The sequence below is a fragment of the Medicago sativa genome, chromosome 8 (genome assembly GCF_051527215.1).
Source record: "Medicago sativa cultivar Bolivia chromosome 8, Bolivia_mono, whole genome shotgun sequence".
In the NCBI taxonomy this organism is placed as follows: Eukaryota; Viridiplantae; Streptophyta; class Magnoliopsida; order Fabales; family Fabaceae; genus Medicago; species Medicago sativa.
The window spans coordinates 26,986,557-27,008,615 of NC_140756.1; the positions used below are offsets into that span (position 1 = coordinate 26,986,557).

The window sequence follows — 22,059 nt, forward strand, 5'->3', positions numbered from 1 at the left end:
TCAAAAATAAATTGGACAATAGCTCTTGTATCCTTTGTCATTCTTTGTTGTTGTTGTTGCTGCAGTCCCAAGAAAACGTTTTGGACTAGACTGCTAGGATGGAACCAGGTTCGCACCCATAATTTATCATTTTTTTTAAAGAAAGAATATCGTTCATTAATATGAAGCTTATCAATACAACAGGGTATTTCAAAATAAATATTGAGGTTATCCGATAAAGTGGCCTCGCATTGCTAAACCATAACTAACACATTTGTTTGTCTCCGATTAAACTCTACCTGAGAGTTTGTAAAGTGACTGAAAAATGATCCCTACAGGCTGTGATAACTGAATTTCGTCATATCAAGCCGTCTAAAATAAAAGGCATGAGTATATTTCCTATTTCAGGGGAGAGTCATGAGGAAATATGAAAAAGGGATAGGCTTTAATGTAGTAGATTGTCCCACAGGAGAAAATTTCGGGAGAGAATCTTTATCCATAATTATGTAATTGATAGCTTGATCGTTGAATAATCATAAATCTATTATATTGACTTTGTACCAGAATTAAAACATTTAATTGGTAATTAAATGGTAATGAAAGCTGATTAATTTTGTCGGAGAAAACATACCAAAAATGAAAAATATTGAAAATATATTCCACAGTTTGCAACTTTGACTCAACCCAACAAGCAGAGCAAATATATCTCACTTCAGTGCTTTTCTCTCTTTCAGTTTCAATCCATGGCTGCTGCAACTGATATGAAGAAGGTTAGTACTCCCTCGCATATACACGACGACATTGCTCTCTCTATACTCTCCAAATTGCCTCTTAAATCTCTCACACGATTCACCTATGCTAAGAAATCATGGTCTCTTTTATTTCAAAACTCTCATTTCATGAACATGTTTCGCACTAATTTCATATCCAAACATAATGAGGAAGACGACAACACAAATCTTCTCCTAAATCACGACTCTCTGTACACATTTTCCGGTGAGAGTTTTGAGAATAGAGTCAGATTAGAGTTGCCACCTCCTCTTCATTTTCAACGAGAGGGTTGTCCATTTATTCGCAATTGGTGTTCAGCTAGTGTTAATGGCATTCTTTGTCTCTCTCAAGGTTTTCTTGACCCCATGACCATTGTATTGTGGAATCCAGCCACCAGGGAATTTAAGACCGTTCCTTGTAGCCATCGACCATACGAGAACATTGAGTTTAATACTCAACCTTTTTCATTTGGTTACGATCGTGTTAGGGATGATTATAAGATTATTCGAATTGTTAATTGTCACATATTTTTCGAAGGTGCTTGGGTAATTTTGCCAGAGAAGAATAGCCCTTTCTGGGAGATGGACTTAGAGATTGATGATAATGATGATTTTTGGGATGGTGTGCCAATAAATATGTATGACCCTAATTATTGGGAGATATACAGCCTCAGAAGTAACTCTTGGAGGAAACTCAACGATGATGTTATGCATTCTTGGGATGAGCGTTGTCAGGTTAATTTGAATGAATTTTGCCATTGGTTGGGCCTAGATAATGATATGGGGTCGTTTGACTTTATCAATGAGATATTTTTTGTAACAAACCTACCTTCATTTGACTTTAGTAAAGAGACATCCTTAGAGGGAGTATACTCTATCTATGATTTCAATCGCAGGAAGTTGGAGACAAAATTGGTGGTATTAAATGGTTATGTTGCTTTCATTTGTACTGTCCTCATGACTTCTTGTATTCACATATGGGTTTTGGGTGAACTTGGTGTTAAAGAATCGTGGACAAAACTTTTTGTTGTTGGACCTTTACCTGGTATTATCCGTCCTATCGCAGTAGGAATAAAGAGCATTATCTTCTACATAAAAGAAGATATGGAGTTAGCATGTTTTGATTTAAGTACCGAAAGGATTGAAGAAGTTTGGCTTAATGGAGAGCAACGAAGGTTGCAAATTATAACTTATAAGAAAAACCTTCTTTCTTTTGGAATAATGAATAGTTAATTGTTTGTGTACTCAAATTTCTAAGTATTTAACCAAGAGATTGATGAACAATGTTATTAGATTTATGATTTTGACGAAGAGGAATGTTTTTTTTTTTTTGACAAGTCGAAGAGGAAAGTTATTAAGTTATTTATTGAATAATATCAAGTATTGGAGAAATAAACACATTTGTAATTTTTCTATGCTTCAATCTCTTTTTATTTGCATACTGCACTGGTATCTATTTCCATTGTATTAATGTTATTTTAGTTTTATTGAATTGAATTACCTCTATTTTATATACTAATGCTGCAGCAATTGTTATGGTTATTAGTTTCTGACTTTCTTTCATGCAGCATATTTTCTATTTTGCGAATTGTTCGAAATTGTGTGACTTGATGCCAATTAAATGAAGGGAGATCGCTGATATTGGCGCATTAAGCGTTTGTGTTGATGGCTAACATAAATTGGATTATTGCTTTGCTTGTGTATTTATGCAGTACATTAGACTGGTTTTTGATGTATTATTTTCTACCTTAATCGTAGCATACTTTGTGCTTTGATTAGTATTTTATCAAATGAGGTTGGAATATGATGAAAAACTTGAGGACAAGCCATGTCTCTATTTGCTTTCCCCCAAGAGAATTCAACCATGGAGTTTTGGAAATTATGAAATAAAGTACGACATAACTGAATGATACAACAGAATTCCGATCTATCTGTTTGAGGATTGTGAAACGAGTCAAGATCAAGCTCAAAGACCACATTCCCATTTCAATGATTCATTGCATAGACCACACCCTCACACAAATGCCTATACCTACCAAGTCACGATTATGAGAAAAAGGTGCATCAAAATTGCATTTCAGGAATTTAGCATTGGGATAGAGCCATGTTATAACATGGCTTTGGGGCTGATGTTGCTCAATCTTCCTTCTGTCAATTTAGGACCATATTGTAAATCCTCTCAAAGTGAGAGTTAGCCTAGATTAGTGGTAAATCAATCAAGTAATAGTACGTATGATGATGTGTCTTCTTACATTTTTTTCAACATTTTTTCTAGTAATTATAATCAAGTGTTTATCCAATTTAGAGGAGATTTAAAACAACTGCTTATGGTTTTTGGAACATTTTGTAATGTTTTCTTTTCGAGTCGTGTAATTCTAGCTTTTGAAAACCAACCAGTTCTTAAAGAATCCACAATCATACAAATCATGCCAATCATGCTATTATTTCGTAATGGTCTTAGGTGTTTTTGATGTAATTGACTGCAAAGTCATGCAAATCAGTAAAACAAAGCAACTCTTGAGAATTTAGGAAGACAATATGGATGATGATTCAAGAGTCATCTGAAGACATTACAAAATGGAGAAATTCTATTCCAAGCCAAAAGACAAGTTTTAAGGAAGAAAACAACCAAAAAGGCCAAGAGAAAGAAGAAAGCACAATGAAGGACATCACTAGCGTGCCTCGGATGTGCGAACCAGTAAAAAAAATTGCACTGGGCACGAAGCATGCGATCCCACGCATGAGGCGCGTGCATCTCCAAGGAAAAAACTGCTTTTTGCTATTTTTCTCTACGAGATACACTAGTACAAAAATCACTTTTTAACACAGGGATATTAAATAGGTTGGTATCCACATGATTTAAAAACTCAAACGGTGATAAGGCTTTAACAAAGATTTTTTTTAAATTGGTCCACCTGACTTAAAAATGGTTTTTAATAAATTAAAAACTATTAAAACAAAATTCACTAGTTTGTCCAAAAAAAAACACGCAATCTGTAGATGTCAAATCTAGGGTTTGCGATTTGAAAGTAGAAGAATCTCTATCTCGCAGATCTACACAAGGGTTTGCGATTTGAAAGCAGAAGAATCGCTATCTCGTAGATCTACACGAAGTTGTCACTATTAGTGAGTAAATTTCCTCTTCCTCGTCTTATTTGATTTCGTGATTTTGATTAGGATTTCCTTCTAGCGATTCTAGCGTTTTGTAATATGTGTTGTGGATTTCGAGATTTTGGTAACATGCAATTCATGGCTCCGGTTTACATTTATTTGATTTGTTGCTGGTTTAACACAAATTGTTTGATAAATGTTCTTGTAAGTGATTATTTGATTTAGTGTTATTTTATATGAATTGGGTAAGGGTATGACTTCAAGATGGCATCCTTACCTCGTGCATTTGTCTCAACGTTACAATGTGTTAGTCATGTTTGCTAAATTTAAGAAACTTTTCGTTCATGTTGATTTTTCCTCAAGAAAGTTGCTGCTATAATGCTCAATCTATGAATTATGCTTTCTTATATGCACTGGAGATTTTTAGTAATGGTATTTTTGAGTCATTTCTCATATTAATTCCATGGTGTTAATTACATATTAATTCTACAAGGAGTTCAGGTTTAGGTTCTCTATAAAGTCCTTGTTTTAGTATATTCTCTATTGTTCTGTGTGGTTTTGTTTTTTCATTTTTGAAGAAGCTATTGTCCTGTGTTATTAAGGTTCTCATGTGGAGATATATAATAGTGAATAAAAACCTTTGGTTTCTATGGATACTAATTGTACAAGGACTTCATGATTCAGGTTCAATGTTTTACCCGTATGTGCATTGAAGGGGCAATTTATAGGAAGAGAATTGGTGAAAAGAAGTTCAATGTTGAGCACCTTGTTCATGTACTTCTCAATTATGAACTAAAGTAAGTTAAAAGCATATAAATAACTTCTGTTGTCAGTAGCAATACTTGGGATTGTATTATTATAAACTAAAAGTAATCTCTAAAACCATTTTGACTAAATAAATTATTCTAATCAACATGGTTGTGATGTGCCTTTTATGTATCTTTTTTATCATTAAGTTGTGGGGTGTTTGACACTGGATTTTCGATTACATTGGTTATCATTTTTTCATCTTTGAAAGCTTCTATAATATATTAGTTTATTAATCATGTATAATATAATCCAATTAAACGTCGTGTACTGTAGAACTAGACATTGGTGGTCCTTTATAAATTGATATCTTGAGGCATTTAATTTAAAGTTGTTTTCTATAGATTGTTGAATATTTTGTTTATTTATGTTCCTTGTTAGGATGCAATTGTTGGTTGTTTTACCTTGAGTATCACAATGTGACAATATCAGGGGACACATGATTTCGCTAAAGAACAAATGACTATTAGAAAGAATGCATTTTCAGTAATAGTAGAAGTTTTTGAGAGGCATGGCGCCACAACCTTGGATACACAGGTCTTTGAATTGAGAGAAGCTCTCATAGGAAAATATGGAGAAGACTCAAAGTTGGTTTGATATTGCTGATAAGGTATTATTGCTTATTCACTTCTTTACTAGTTGAGTTGATTTTAAGAATATTTACAGCATTCAAATAAGTGAAATTTTTTAACATTTTTTCTCTATAAGTGAAACAAGTTGTTCATGAATCTAGATTTCTGCTTTTTAAAGTTAAATTTCGCCTCATGCTATCTGGTAATCAACTTGTTTAACAAGGTGGGGAGCTCTGTTCTTGGAGGTATGACTTGACAGTTCTGTTTTCTAGATTTGCAGCTATGGATGGTCTGACATCTTTAAAAAGGTACCAAATAGCTAAAGTCTACAGAAGTGACAATTCATCTAAAGGAAGATACCCTGAATTTTATCAATGTGACTTTGATATTGCCGGTTCATCTGAAAAAATGACTCCAGATTTTGAGTATATTAGAATTTTTACTTAATTAGTTGATGAGCTGAACATTGGGGATTTTGAGGTAAACTTTTATAACATTCCTGCGATAAAAATTATTGGTTTTCTGAATTTGTAGAACCATATAGACTGTTTCCCGAGTTCATGATTAGATATATCTATATGTTATTTTTCATGGCCTGTCTATACGTATTTTGTGAGCGTTAATTAACATAGCACAATATTAGAATATGTATTAGTATATATGTTGGGATTATAAGTTTCATTATGCATTTGAAGTTCAACTTTTAATGCCATATTTGTTGGCATCAGGTCATCAGACTACCTGCTGGTTGCTGATGCCTGGGAATCCCTCCAAAAATCTCTAGTCCATTTCAGAGGCCATCTGCCATCACAATTGCTTTAGTTGATCATCAAGCAGAAGAAGTTCTAAATTTTGATCAGGTAAATTCCTTAATCAGTTCTGAAATTCAATATTTCGAATTCGGGGTGTGTACACTAATTTTGAAACATGTCAGTCATGGAAACTTTAATTGTCTAATCAAGCTGCAATGAATTAAAACATGTCAGTCATGGAAACTTGAATATGTCAGTTCTGAATATGCTTCTTAGTTTGGATATAATTTTACTTGGATATGAGTTAAAGATAACTAAAAAAAATTTAGATTAATGCTAGTGAAAATTTTGCTCAGTGAAGAACAAAACTGACAATTGAAAACAACCGTGGTGATGAATGCTAGGAACATAAAAGTTTAAGTATGTTATGGTCTTATGGATTTTGTTTTATAGATGAAGAGTGCAAACTTAGGAACTTGATTTCAGCTTATACTTTGTTGCAGAATTGAATCTTTTGACACATTTCAGCCTGCTTCCTATTGAAATGTGTTAATATATCCATGTTTGTTCCTAGGCGTTAAGTGTTGCAAATTACTACTATTTGTACGAACAAACTGTCAACTTGAAGACTGATGGAACAAAATCAACTAATTGTTCACTGCACTCTATTTTGCATACTATTCTTAACTGTTATATTTCTTTTGTCTGCAGGATCTTCATTGACACATGCAAAAGGCTGAAAATCATGAAGGGTTCTGATGCAATTGGCTTAGGTATGTAAAATTCATTAAAATTAGTCACTCATGGCTAATATCCAATAGTAGATTACAATCCTGATATGTTTAAGTTATATGTTTAAGTTAGACCATCGAATCTGGGTCGATATGTCAATTGATTTTATACCATTTAAGTTTATGTTGTTTGCACAGACATAATATATGACTGAGAATAAAAATTTCACTCATGCTGTGAAGGATGAAATTGTATTCTTTATTACCAAATTGTTGTGTTTTGTGAGTAATCACTAAACTAGTGTTTAAGAAACTATAGGTACTGAATAGTCTACTTGTACTGAATTTATGATGTGTGGCTTCTCAGCTTTGATTTAAAATGCACACTGAGCTCTATACACACTGTTGGGCAAAGTTTGCACATATGATTGCTGCAAGTTCAGGGGAGATGAGCATGTTCAAGGGAGATGAGCTCTTCTAGAGACTGGTCAGAGATTCACTTTAGTTGACATACGATTTGTGTCATTTGAATTACACTTGTTTGATTTGCGTAAATTAGGGTAGAAGCTACTCATTTTATATTTCCAATGATATATGATGTATTTGTTTTTTGAAGAGATGTGTAATGTATTTGTTCTTTTCATTATCAATCAATTTTAGCTTGTTCAAATCTTTGAAATCAAATATCTAAATGTTTCATTGATTGATCAACCTAGTGATATCATTGTAGAATTTCTTTTAAATGTGTTTTAGTTGCATGCTATTAAAATATTAAGTTGTGCCAAAATTATGTAATAGCATCGATTCTTGGATTCATTTGAAGTCCTTGAACTAGGTGTAAATCAACTGCTGTGTTAAGTGTGAAGTAATGACAATGTTTAGATTTTGTGGATGATTTTATTTACAAGTTGCTATGAAATTAAGTTTCTATGATAATATTTTATATTAAATGATCGTGTATAATGTTCTGTTTCATCACAATCATGTACAATATAGGAGAAAAAAAAAAAAGAAAACTATATTTTTTTTTAAAAAAAACTACATTTTAAATCGGGTGAACAGATATAAAATGGAAGATTTTAAATCGGGTAAATTCGAACTTGAAAACAGATGAACTTTTTAAATGTGGCTAACCGATTTAATTTACACATTTTAAATCGGGTTACCCGATGTATAAAAAAGAATTTAAATCGGGTCAAACGAACGACTTAAAAATGAAACACTTATTAAATCGGCCACCTATAAATCGGATACAGAACCGATTTAAAAATTCTTTTTCACCTGATTTAAAAAGTGTTTTCTGCACTAGCGATTTTGGGAAAAGCCCATTTTTTTAGCCTAAATCCACTTGGAAATCAACCTATAAATACAAATCCTCTAATTTTCAATTATTCATTCACAACGAAGCGGTTCAAAAGGAGGGCCAACACTAGGAGCTTCAAGAAAGGAGTCTCTCTCTTCATCCTTAGTCTCTAGGGTACGTTTTATTCTTTTGTAATTTTATCTTTAGTTACCATGAGTAACTAAATCCTAAGGTAGCATTCTAAGATAAACCTCTATTTTATTGTTGGATCTTTTTAAATCAATTTTTTTATTCAATTATGCTATAATTTATATTGACTTTTCTTATGCAAAAGTCTTAATGCTTTCATTAACTTAGGGAGTGTGGCATACCTATGGCTCATGTATAAACATAGAAATAGAGCAAACACTCTTTTCAGAACATTGCATATTAATTTTATTCTTCTCCCTTTGGTAAGCTAGAAGAGATAGTGATGTCTGTTTGTAGAACTACTAAGGTAATAGAGAATATGTTATGAACCTCTAAGATTCATAGACGAAGTTGGACCCTTTAAATGAAAATTTAGGAATCTTAATTCTTTTATGTTTCAATTACCTCTAAGAGAGTAAGAACCCACTATAATATTTCGTATGTTGGCCTACTGACCTCTGTGGGATTGACGACCCTGAACCCTTTAGTGTTGCATATAACCCTAGAGTGATTAGCAAGTGAAACTTTATAGTATGAGGGACATACTGCCCCACGAACTCATAGCTTAAATATAACATTTGTCGTATAACTGAATGATGATTTGTATTTTAAATCCAACAAATAAATAGAGGGAATTCGAAGATTTCTAACCGCCAATAACATTCTGCAATTAAACCAAGTTACTAACTCACTGTTGCTTTGCACAATCAAATCAAACTTTAAAAAAACCCCTAATTTACCTCCTTTATTTTTTTTATTTGTTTTTATTTATGTTATAATAAGTAATGCTAGTTTCCGAGTTGAAATGACAATCCATGTGCACTTTCTGAAGTTTTCTATCAACATATGAATCTTGAATTGATATAGGAGTTTGTATTGTAAACTTGTAAAACTAAACCATGGCGTTGTATCACACTGATATAAACTGAACCTTTGAAGTGTTTCACTCCCCGTCAGTGGAAACTGGTAAAAATTAAGAATAACTAAAAACACTTGGGAGAGTCTACCAAGACTTTAAATATTGATCCAGGTAAACTTATCATGGTTATTTGGTCGGGTTAATGGCAAAGATCACCATGGTTAGGAAAATGGAAAGTTGGTCATCATAATTGGACTGGACTAGCTATCAAGTTGATAGTAAACAAGTATAAATCATTGTTGATTATTTTTCTCTATCTCTTTCTATGATTTATCTTCACCTTGTCGTTCTACTATTTTAAACTAAAGTTTAATGTTTTGATAAAGAACTATTATGTTCAACCTTTTACCAACAAAGCTACCTTAAACGAAATGATTGTTCAAATAAAAAGTTTTGAAATACTAAAACACAAATTAATTTAAATCCCTATTTCTTGTGTTTTTCACCCACCTTCATTCTCTCGACTGATATTTTTACTTCATATGAACTAAAAAAACAAGTCCACTGGAGAAAAACCAAGCTTGATTATCTATGAAAGTTTCTTGATACACAATACACAAAGCTCTAATTGAAAGTATCCGGAGGATAATACACTAATTCTACACAAATATGTTATCCGTGAAAGTTTCTTGATGAAACAGCATCTTTATTACATAGTCCAACAATATTGTTTAACAGTTTCACATTGGACAAGAGATTAAAAAATATTCACTTGTTTAAAAAAAATTGAACGGAAAAATAATAGAAAATTACTTTTTTTATGATTAATATTTCCTAACGGAAAAATAATAGAGTTCAAAAATATTATAAAAGTTACTGTTAGAAATTAATGAAAACTAGTCTTCTTTTTCCTTGAAAACCTCAATTTTTCCCGTAAGCGTTTCATCACACATCAAGCTTCATATTTCATCTTTGTTACCTACAACATTATATTAAGAGAAATGATATTTGTACAACCACTTTGTGACAACTTTTTGACAACTTTCTCTCTCATATTCACATTGTACTCTTGTTATCTCTCTTCCTTTTTCTCTCTCCATTGTATTTGGCCAATGAAAAAAGAGAAAAAAGAAGTTGTCACATAAGTTGTCTAAAATAAGTTGTTCAAATATCACTACTCTTATATTAATGTAAGGAGAAATGATATTTGTACAACCAATTTGTTAACAACTTTTTGACAACTTTCTCTCTTATATTCGCATTATATTCTTATTCTCTCTCTCTCTCTATTGATTTTGAGTTTTGACCAAACAAAATAGAGAATAACAAAGTTGTCATGGAAGTTTTATAGAAAGAGGTGTACAAATACCACTACTCTAATGTAAGGGTCAATTTCCTTATCCAAGTTGGTTCATACTCAAAGCATAAGAAACAATGCTCTAAAATAGATAGTATAAAATCTTCTCGATCAAAAAGAAATAAAAATACACTCAAGTCATATTTTAAGAAAAGAACTTAAATGAAATTATGCATGAGATGCATGCTCTTAATCACTACATGATCCGAATATAAACAAGCCACACATGCTAAAAAAACGAGCCACACAGGCTAAGAACGAGCCACACAGGCTATGCAAATATCATGATAATGAAACAAACCACACATGCTATGCATATGCCATGTCATGATAATTATTTGAAAAAATATATGTTCCAGCCACTTAGGCGAATGCAAAATATAACTCAGCCACTGTAATACCCACACTAAACGTATCTAGAAAATTTAGCGTGTGCATTAATTTAGTACTGGATACATTAAAAATATACAACATAAAAACTTCGAATGAATATCTTATACAACAATGTGTGTTCGTACAATAATAAAGTAACACAACTTTTCTAAAATATAATGAATGCGTCCTTGCATATCCATATCATCCTGCAGCGGTACGAACGAACACTTGCTGAAACATCCATTCTGTTACTAGCTTGTCATCCAACCTATTTATCTAAAACAAATAAGGATTGGGATGAGACATAATGTCTCAGTGAGTTCTACCTAATCCTAGGCTATAGGTAACCTCAGGGGAAACCTACGGTCACCACGTGTCTACAATACAACCTGCCGGTTGATTATACGTGTGTGGGGACTTGCATACTTAGACGGTCGTGCATGCTAGGGCCATCATAAGATTCTTCTTACCTTGTTATAGGCTTCACTTCTTATACGTGTCATGGCGGTCGAGGGGAAACTAATACCGCAATGCCAAGAATACGCTCTACGTATCGAGGCCTAAGTCTAACATTATCATGACACGATTCTAAATCGGACGATTAGGGGAAACCTAAGATCGTCATCGGCATATCTTTATCTATTTGCTCTATTGCATAATACGATGTTTCTAACAACGTATCTTATCTTACTATCATTCTAGCTCTGGACGATCTACGTCTATGCTTTACTAATTCTTGACGATCTACGTCATGGCTCTATGTCATAACATACACATGTGTAATAAATATGCATAGTCAGATTCATTCATTAAGTTAGCGTTTAACAAACAAATATTATCTGAGTTCATTTTACGAAGAGCCCCGGGGTGGAGTAAACCCGAGCACAATCCCTATCTAACCGAAGGAAACCTATCTAAGGTATAGCCAACGGCACTCCTGCAGTGACGTGCGGATTCCTTACGGCTAACCCCGTTTCACCTAATGGAAACCCCTTGAGCCAACCTAGTGTGGACACAAGAGACACGACCACTACATCTTGTTTAAGCTTTCTTTGTGAATAGATATTTAATCGCTTCACAGCTTTAATAAAGTTCTTGGTCTATAAATGCATGAGTATTAAATCTATACATGCTATCTCTTTTACCTCGGATTCCTATACGATCCAACTAGAGGTAAACTATATGCTTGCTTAACTTACTATGTGAAGAGATATCTAATCAATTCACGTCTTGCCATACTCGTATGGCACTCTAGCTTCTATACGAAGGGAATAATCTAAATCACTTCGCATCTACTCAAGCATAACTCATGTCTAACATTCTATTTCTTACATACTATTATAGTTCTTGACAAGCTATGTCAAGGTTCACTTTCATTCCCTTTCTTAGTTCATTTCTACCCAAGTATTCGGCTAAAACTCTCTCGTGTCGTTCTTGATGTACATGTTAAGATTACCATGATTCTTGATTCGAGGATCATTTGATGTTATGTACATTGCCTAGATGTTATTTTGGGGTTACAAAGTTATAAAACGATGAAAGAAAGGCTCTGGAATGCGCCACCGACCCTAGAAGGGACCAACAGGCCAAAAGTTGGCCAAAACAGAGAATTTCGCTATTAGCTAACTTTTTCTGGGCAGGTTCTGAAAATTTCGCTATTAGCGAAAATTGAGCTAATAGCGACTTTCTTCTGGGTAATTTCGCTAATAGCGAATTTCTTCGGGTCTATGGTGCAAATTTTGCAAATTTTGACCCAAAACTCATCCAATTCGATCCTGCAATGCACTATGAACATCCAACAACTTATATATCATTATAAAACATATTTCATGGCAATTTTAACATGAACAAAGCAAGATCAAAGGCAAGGGTACAAAATCTTATTTTTCTAAACATAACTTATTTCATGTTTTCCTTGCAAAATTAAGCACATAATCCCAAAGGTAGGTTCTATCTAAGAACTCACATGATAATTGTAGCATCTTCAAGTCTCAACATCAACCTTTCTCCAATCCAAACCCTAGCTTGGTCCTCTTACATCATAGCTCAAACCATTCCAATCTTGAGGTTTTCTTGCAATTTAAGGCACCTTAATCCATGTTTGTTCATCAATTGCATAAAACTTGGAAGCTTGAGGGAAAGAGATTGAGGAATGGAGGCGCCATCTAGAGAGAAGGAGGAGAGAAAATGTTTTCTCAAACCTAGAGAGAGAAAGAGCAATGCAAAATGAAGATTTTGGCCCCAAAATCACTTATATACCTCTTTGCGTGCAAGTACCAGAATGCCCTTCGTCTTAACCGTTTTATCTTGACACTGATACGTAAGTCCTTACTTGACTGATATTACATAATAATATCTTCCGTCGTTCTTACTTTCCGTAACATTAATCCTCTGACACGATCGACTGGTAATATTCCGATACTGACAAGCGGGATATTACACTCTACCCCCTTAAAGAAATTTCATCCTCGAAATTTAGAGATCATCTATCAATCGCTGCGACTAAAACCTGCCTTCTTTGGTTTCGGTTATATAATGTCTGATCAAACTCACTCCGAAGAGTTCGAAGCATACTTTCCTCATCAATACATGTAATTCTTCCTCTTTCTTATTCTGCATATAATTGAATATGGTCTCTTCAATCTTACTATCTTTATAAAAATCACAGAACTGTTTTAGAACATCGTGTTTGAAACACGCTCTTACTACAAGTGGACTGGTTGTCTTGAATCCATAACTTATCTACTGAGCATAACCATGCATCTAGGTAACCTTTCATTATCTAAAAACACTCAGGATTTGCCTTTAAACTGGGGTCCTACCGGAATCCAGGTTTGCCCTGCAGTGCTTACTTGCATGTAAGACATCTTATCATGCATACATTCTATCATGCATACATAATATGTCTTACTATACTTTTGTGACACATGCCTCTTACTTTTGTTACTTATCTTGATGATTCTACAATTCCCTTATCTCTTTTCAGAGTCTCAAGAAACTTTTCTATCTCTCCAAAATCTCATTGCACCCGACTCCATGGGTAACTCGTCTAACTTGGCATAGAGAAGCGAAAAGTCAACCACGCCGATTCCCTTGACAATCTATTAACCAGTTTTGTGGTTCACATACTCTTAAAACTTCCTACTAATTCCATTTGCACTTGCACTTGAATATTCTTAGCAAAAATTCGTGCATCCCGCATGATATTGGTATCACACGGACATTGTCGTTTCCTCTAATACCTTATCTTCTATAGTTTCTGCATACTTTCAAGTACCACTTCTTGTTAGGTAATAACGATACTCATTCTAGCATTTTGCTTCTAAAAATTTCTAAACTTTGGTACATAGGTTCTTGAAACGAGTAGATATATGACTAGAACAAAAATCATTTTAAAACCAAGTCTGTAATGGTACTGTAGAATCAAAGGACGAGTCTCTATATTTTAAAAAAAAAAGTTTTACAACTCGCCCCAAACATGACTAAAACTGGTTGGTCCTGAAGTCTGTACGTCTTAAGTGAGCTTGCTCGCTTATGACGCGCCTCATTAATTTCAACAATGTAAAATTTCATTTTTTTTTAAAAAAAAACATCATTCCCAAGTTCCTTAATACCAATCTTAACTTTAAAAGTTGTAAATCAAAGCTTAACATTATTCTAGCAAGTATCGTTATCACTTATCAAGTATGGTATAAGAGGGTACGTACTTCATCGTGCATAACTCATGAACCTGATTTCCTTATCATAGCACATACTCTTTCTGACTAACCGAAAGCTCTTCTACGCAATCGACATCACCAATTAGGCAACCCGATTAATTCATTTGTGGTAACTCTAGTCTTTCTCGTCTTACTGAAGTGAAGATTCATCCTTTATACTTTTACCTTACACATCACTGACTGTATAAGCGTCTATACTTACTTAACATATCGAGAATTCCTCGCTCGCCTCATAGTACTTCTCACTGAGACGATATTACTATCTAAACATTCCTCACGAAGATTCTTACTACCAAATTCCATGTTCCATGGTTGCCGATCAACTTCCGTTGCGCTACTCTGATTCTCACCGGTTGGCTTAAACCAATACTCTGATCCGTTGAGACGAGGGAACTACAACCTTCTTCTATCATTACAATACTATCTTCTTGAACTATTCTCAAGATTTTCTATGATGCATTCAACTTTGCAACTCTACGCTACCCTTCGCTTATACGATTAAATCTCAAGGTAGACTTACATGTTGACATGTCGATGCCATCCTTACAGTTGTTCTCGAGCAATCTTAACTCATAGTATACATCTTTGTTACTACATGCTTACTATTTCCATGAATCGTCCTTCCGACTTCCCATGGTAAACGCATCTTGCACTTGGACATACCTTCCTCAAAAGTCTAACCTTGCATCTTCGTATTCTCGCATCCTATATTTTGCTCAATCGTACCAATGCTTGCTCGTTGGTTTTTCTTTTAAAGAAAACTTTATAAATTAACACACGGGTCATTGACGTTGATGATTTTTCCACTATGTAAACATAGATAAAAATATACTGAATCTAGGCCCCAGTCGTTGCTTTAAATCACAGAACGAGTTGATAACACATAGGTGCCATCAAATCTTGGTTCTAGTGAGTTTAGCCCACTCTATGCGAGTCGTAACAGACCGGTACCTACAAATTTTCATTTTAATTTCAAAAAATATCAACTTCAATCACCCATATGTGTATGTCTCTCTAAACTCAGATAAACTTTGTGATTCAACATCCTAGCGAGCCTAAGTAAGTCAATTAAGCAAACATAAATTCGAGGAATACTCATAACTTCACAATATCTGGGGATCTTGTGATTTCACACCACTTTAATTCCTTTCTTCATATATGCGACTTCCATTCTAAATACCGGAACCTCTAAACTCTTGTTCTAAGCTCCTTCTTATCTCTTGTCACATTAACTTCCTAAGTTACCTTAAACCGAATCGGTTTCGTTAATGGTTGCCCATGCCTTTTCCTTTAAAAACCTTAGGATGTGATATACATTCGTTACTTGATGTCATAAAAGGTGTTTATTGTATAAAAGATTGTGAAAACAACCCCCCAATAGCCACTACGGACCCTAGAGACGAACTGAGAGTTTTCGAAAAAACTGAAATTTCGCCCCAGGTTCGCTATCAGCGAAATCCTCTGGAGTAATTTCGCTCATAGCGAAAATTTTGCTATTGGCAAGTTTCTTTAACGAAGTTTTCTAGAAAACATCTTTTGCATGAAAATATTACTTCTCAAGTTACCCAATGCACATCAGTCATTCTAAACTTCATAAAAACATTCTATAACATATGCATGGCAAGCATCAACCTATTCGATACAATTCTCGGCACGTCAGAAATTAATGCCTTAGTCCTGATAACATAAATCTTTCACTTAAATCCTTAACTCCTTCCACTACGAGTAGCTTACCTCATTACGTTGCTGCTTAAGACAACTTCCTGAACATTGGAATCTTGTCCACTTTGACATACAAGTCCTTAGCTTCACTCACATAACGCTATTCCTGAGAGTCTACTAATTCCGTCAACATATGTCAACTTCTCCCTACCTTGTAGCCTTGCGCTTACGTTCCAGAATACCATTCCTTTCTATACAATAAACCCGTTCCAACTACGACTCTTACTGAAGCTTCAGGTCATACTTAGATATGTCTAAATTCTTTACTTACGGGTATACGAAGTATCATCTTACTCAACGTTGTCAGAAAATTTTTCTTAACATTGCCTTACATTCCCGGAGGATTCACACTTCTACTTGCTTAGTTCACCAGCCACCTTCTGGCCCGATCAATTTCTTTCTAATACTCATTCCGAGTTCTTACTTTTGAGTCCACACTTTTCAGTGTATCTTCATCACATACTTTGTTCCTCCTAGGTCCTATTCAGCTCTCAGGCATCCATTCTAATCGTTGAATGCTAAATTGAGTTGATCAGGCTCAACTAACAACAACAACTAGAACATTTACCCAGAACCCAATGGTCCCACTACCTTAGTTGTAACTTAATGACCCAAGGCACGGTCTGAATCAACCTGCTCTGATACCAAATGTAATACCCACACTAAACGTATCTAGAAAATTTAGCGTGTGCATTAATTTAGTACTGGATACATTAAAAATATACAACATAAAAACTTCGAATGAATATCTTATACAACAATGTGTGTTCGTACAATAATAAAGTAACACAACTTTTCTAAAATATAATGAATGTGTCCTTGCATATCCATATCATCCTGCAGCGGTATGAACGAACACTTGCTGAAACATCCATTCTGTTACTAGCTTGCCATCCAACCTGTTTATCTGAAACAAATAAGGATTGGGATGAGACATAATGTCTCAGTGAGTTCTACCTAATCCTAGGCTATAGGTAACCTCAGGGAAAACCTACGGTCACCACATGTCTACAATACAACCTGCCGGATGATTATACGTGTGTGGGGACTTGCATACTTAGACGGTCGTGCATGCTAGGGCCGTCATAAGATTCTTCTTACCTTGTTATAGGCTTCACTTCTTATACGTGTCATGGCGGTCGAGGGGAAACTAATACCGCAATGCCAAGAATACGCTCTACGTATCGAGGCGTAAGTCTAACATAATCATGACACGATTCTAAACCGGACGATTAGGGGAAACCTAAGATCGTCATCGACATATCTTTATCTATTTGCTCTATTGCATAATACTATGTTTCTAACAACGTATCTTATCTTACTATCATTCTAGCTCTGGACGATCTACGTCTATGCTTTACTAATTCTTGACGATCTACGTCAAGGCTCTATGACATAACATACACATGTCTAATAAATATGCATAGTCAGATTCATTCATTAAGTTAGCGTTTAACAAACAAATATTATCTGAGTTCATTTTACGAAGAGCCACGAGGTGGAGTAAACCCGAGCACAATCCCTATCTAACCGAAGGAAACCTATCTAAGGTATAGCCAACGGCACTCCTGCAGTGACGTGCAGGTTCCTTACGGCTAACCCCGTTTCACCTAATGGAAACCCCTTGAGCCAACCTAGTGTGGACACAAGAGACACGACCACTACATCTTGTTTAAGCTTTATTTGTGAATAGATATCTAATCGCTTCACAGCTTTAATAAAGTTCTTGGTCTATAAATGCATGAGTATTAAATCTATACATGCTATCTCTTTTACCTCGGATTCCTATACGATCCAACTAGAGGTAAACTATATGCTTGCTTAACTTACTATGTGAAGAGATATCTAATCAATTCACGTCTTGCCATACTCGTATGGCACTCTAGCTTCCATACGAAGGGAATAATCTAAATCACTTCGCATCTACTCAAGCATAACTCATGTCTAACATTCTATTTCTTACATACTATTCTAGTTCTTGACAAGCTATGTCAAGGCTCTACTTTCATTCCATTTCTTAGTTCATTTCTACCCGAGTATTCGGCTAAAACTCTCTCGTGCCGTTCTTGATGTACATGTTAAGATTACCATGATTCTTGATTCGAGGATCATTTGATGTTATGTGCATTGCCTAGATGTTATTTTGGGGTTACAAAGTTATAAAACGATGAAAGGAAGGCTCTGGAATGCGCCACCGACCCTAGAATGGACCAACAGGCCAAAAGTAGGCCAAAACAGAGAATTTCGCTATTAGCTAACTTTTTCTGGGCAGGTTCTGAAAATTTCGCTATTAGCGAAAATTGAGCTAATAGCGACTTTCTTCTGGGTAATTTCGCTATTAGCGAAAATTGAGCTAATAGCGAATTTCTTCGGGTCTGTGGTGCGAATTTTGCAAATTTTGACCCAAAACTCATCCAATTCGATCCTGTAATGCACTATGAACATCCAACAACTTATATATCATTATAAAACATCTTTCATGGCAATTTTAACATGAACAAAGCAAGATCAAAGGCAAGGGTACAAAATCTTATTTTTCTAAACTTAACTTATTTCATGTTTTCCTTGCAAAATTAAGCACATAATCCCAAAGGTAGGTTCTATCTAAGAACTCACATGATAATTGTAGCATCTTCAAGTCTCAACATCAACCTTTCTCCAATCCAAACCCTAGCTTGGTCCTCTTACATCATAGCTCAAACCATTCCAATCTTGAGGTTTTCTTGCAATTTAAGGCACCTTAATCCATGTTTGTTCATCAATTGCATAAAACTTGGAAGCTTGAGGGAAAGAGATTGAGGAATGAAGGCACCATCTAGAGAGAAGGAGGAGAGAAAATGTTTTCTCAAACCTAGAGAGAGAAAGAGCAATGCAAAATGAAGATTTTGGCCCCAAAATCACTTATATACCTCTTTGCGTGCAAGTACCAGAATGCCCTTTGTCTTAACCGTTTTATCATGACACTGATACGTAAGTCCTTACTTGACTGATATTACATAATATCTTCCGTCGTTCTTACTTTCCGTAACATTAATCCTCTGACATGATCGACTGGTAATATTCCGATACTGACAAGCGGGATATTACAACCACTAAGGCAACCACACAACAAATTACATCTTCTTATTCTCAAACATCACAAAGCATATAAAACATAATGAAAATCAATACCACATTCTCATATATAAATTTAATAAAAATCCAAACTTTAATAAGAATATATATTTTAATTATTTTTTTCCTTTCAAACAACAAGAATTTCTATCACTATTTCAAAACATGATCCTAGCACTTAGTATGGACGTATGGGAAAAAACCCTTACTTGGACGCTTTCCTTCCTAATAGTACACTACAAAGCCGCACAAAATGTTTGCAAGAGAGGAAGGGTTCAAACTTTAAAGCTACACAAGTTTGGAATAAGACATAAAACTTATTTGAAATATGGTGGTGATAGTGTGATCATATATATTGGTGTACGCTAGGGGTTTTAAAGGAAATGAGAACACCATAAGGAGAAGTAAAACCGTATCTTAATCCCTTAATTGTAAAGCTTATTATGTAATGCTATTGTTAACCCTATATTTTTCCTCTAATCACTCTGCATTAACTACTTTTTCCCAACCCTAATTTTATTCCCTCCTAATTCAATTTTCATTTGCAAATTCAAAATTCAAAATCCACTATTGCATCCTAATTCAATCAGCATTCCACTTTAGAATTCAAATCCATGTTCCCAAAGTTGTTCAAGAGTTGTATTGTAAATGAAACATGTGATTACCCATGCATATCATTTTCAAGGTTATTCATTCTCCAATTCCAACATACCACTTCATAAGTTTCATTTTCATTTCCTCCCTCCTCTCATCAACAGAACGTGAATCACCTACATCACCTCCTCTCATTGTTATCAGCCCTCTCTCTCACTTTCTACTCTCTCTCTCTCTCTCTCTCTCTCTCTCTCTCTCTCTCTCTCTCTCTCTCTCTAATCGACAGAGGCTTAATATGATGGCAATGATAACATAAAGAGGTCGAAGAGAATGAGATCGAGAGATCGTTGATGGTTGACCAGACTTTTTTAATGAGGAATTAAAGGGGCGAAGATGGTGGCTAATGTGATTATTCAGTCGAGGAGAGCGTTGTTTCTATTTGCCCCTCTTCAAAACTAGATCTCTTCATCATCTTTTATGTTTCTTCTAATGTTGATTCCTTTGTTGTTCAAAATGGCTTGCAATAGCTCTTTTTGGCCCCTATTAAAATTAAGGTAATTTTTGTTCTTATGATTTTGTGGTTTTTGTTTGTTGATTTTGTAGTTTAGGGATTGTTTAATTTGATTTTTGGTTATTTGTAATCTAATGAGTTTTTGAATTGCATTTTTATCTAATATGCTATTATCTCTTAAATTGATTACTGCTGACTGCAAATTGAACCCATTGGTTTTGTTTGTTGTATTTTGAGTGCTGCAACTATTACTTTTGTATGTGATTCTTTTGGTCCCCTTTTTAATTAATTTGTCATAGTGCAGGTATTGGCTCAAGGAGTTACTTTGTGTATTTGAACAATTACATCTTAGGCAAGGAAAACAATTTGAGATTGAATTTTTATTGAATAAAATTTAAGACTTTATTTTCTCTGAATTTTGTAAGCTGTTCTTAAAAGTGTCTATAATGGTATATGAATTACTGATACGATTGTATTTTTGAGACGTTGACTGAAATTCAAACTGTCAAACAATTTCCCTTATAGTATTTGATAAAAATTGCTATTTAAACATGTTTAATGATTGTTGTTTTTTTTTTATTTATCAGAGTGATACTTCGTTCTAGTTATGCTTGATGATAATTTGTTGGATTCTTATTGAGTGGTGAAATGGTGATTGATTATTGAGATGTTAGTTATTTTTAGCTGTATATAATTTGGTACGCTTGGTACTCCATTTGTTGTGAATTCAATGTGAATTGGATGCGTACCAATACGCGAAAGTACCCGAATTCGGTACTCGCGAATTGGTTCGTGGTTCTCCGCCAAATACACGAATTATGTTACTATGGTTTTTCTTCTTCTGACTTTTCGATTGTTTCTTTTTCAAAGTTTGATATGTGGTTGCAGGGGAAGGACTTTAGGAGGCATAAGACAGAAAGTTCACGCAAAACAGGTTTGAGAGTTCCACAAAGTACGGTGCCAAAAATTGAGTCCTTAAAAATGATGACACATGCTTGCTTTTCTTGCTTCCAACGTTGACACATTCAGTCATGTGTGGTTTACTACTCCATCATCCTTCAATCTCTGTCATATTTAATCATTATTTTTTATCACAAAGCTGCTGCAACACAACGACAAGTCCCTTGATTTTACTCAAGTGGATGTGGAGGATTCATATCATGGATATAGAACATGTCCCTTGATTTTACTTCTAGATTTCAAAAAATGGTTTAAAACTCAACAAATTGTTTGTATTTTAAGCATTAAGTCGTGAAATAAATTTGCGGATTCAAAATACTTATGTGTTGCTCTATTTTTCCAGCAGCAAGTTATTTTCAGTATTAAAAGGCAAGAGTTTGTACTAATTCGAGCAGAAATTGTTTTCGTTCAGAGCAGTTGCTATTTGCAAAGATGTTTAGGAGTTTCAGACATATTATTCAGCAGTAGCAGATTACTCTTCGTGTATGTCTTGAATGGTGCAGCCATTTTCCCCCCAATTTTGTATCAGTCTCTGTTATTGCTCAAAGCAGAGTGGTAAATTAACGTCTCTTATTATTCCCGCTGTCTCGCGCTTATTAGCAGGAACCAATGATAATATTTAGTAGAAATGTGA

At 34.5% G+C, this 22,059-nt stretch overlaps 1 protein-coding gene and 1 long non-coding RNA gene across 10 annotated transcripts; both read left to right on the plus strand.

The window, feature by feature from the left end:
* Positions 1–722: 722 nt before the first annotated feature.
* LOC146898005 (F-box/kelch-repeat protein At3g06240-like) lies at positions 723–1,982 on the plus strand. Its single transcript, XM_085736495.1, has one exon. It carries the CDS (start codon positions 723–725, stop codon positions 1,980–1,982), a length of 1,260 nt encoding a protein of 419 aa, XP_085592621.1.
* A 1,753-nt stretch (positions 1,983–3,735) lies between these two features.
* Positions 3,736–7,617, plus strand: LOC146898006 (uncharacterized). Of its 9 annotated transcripts, none has more exons than XR_015022939.1 (6): positions 3,736–3,875; positions 5,049–5,277; positions 5,463–5,547; positions 5,968–6,099; positions 6,703–6,764; positions 7,090–7,617. It is a non-coding gene; the product is annotated as an uncharacterized LOC146898006 (long non-coding RNA). The 9 variants fall into 9 exon arrangements; XR_015022935.1 differs by having other exon boundaries at positions 3,742–3,875; positions 5,463–5,719; XR_015022940.1 differs by having other exon boundaries at positions 3,742–3,875; positions 5,512–5,547.
* The last annotated feature ends 14,442 nt before the right edge of the window (positions 7,618–22,059 follow it).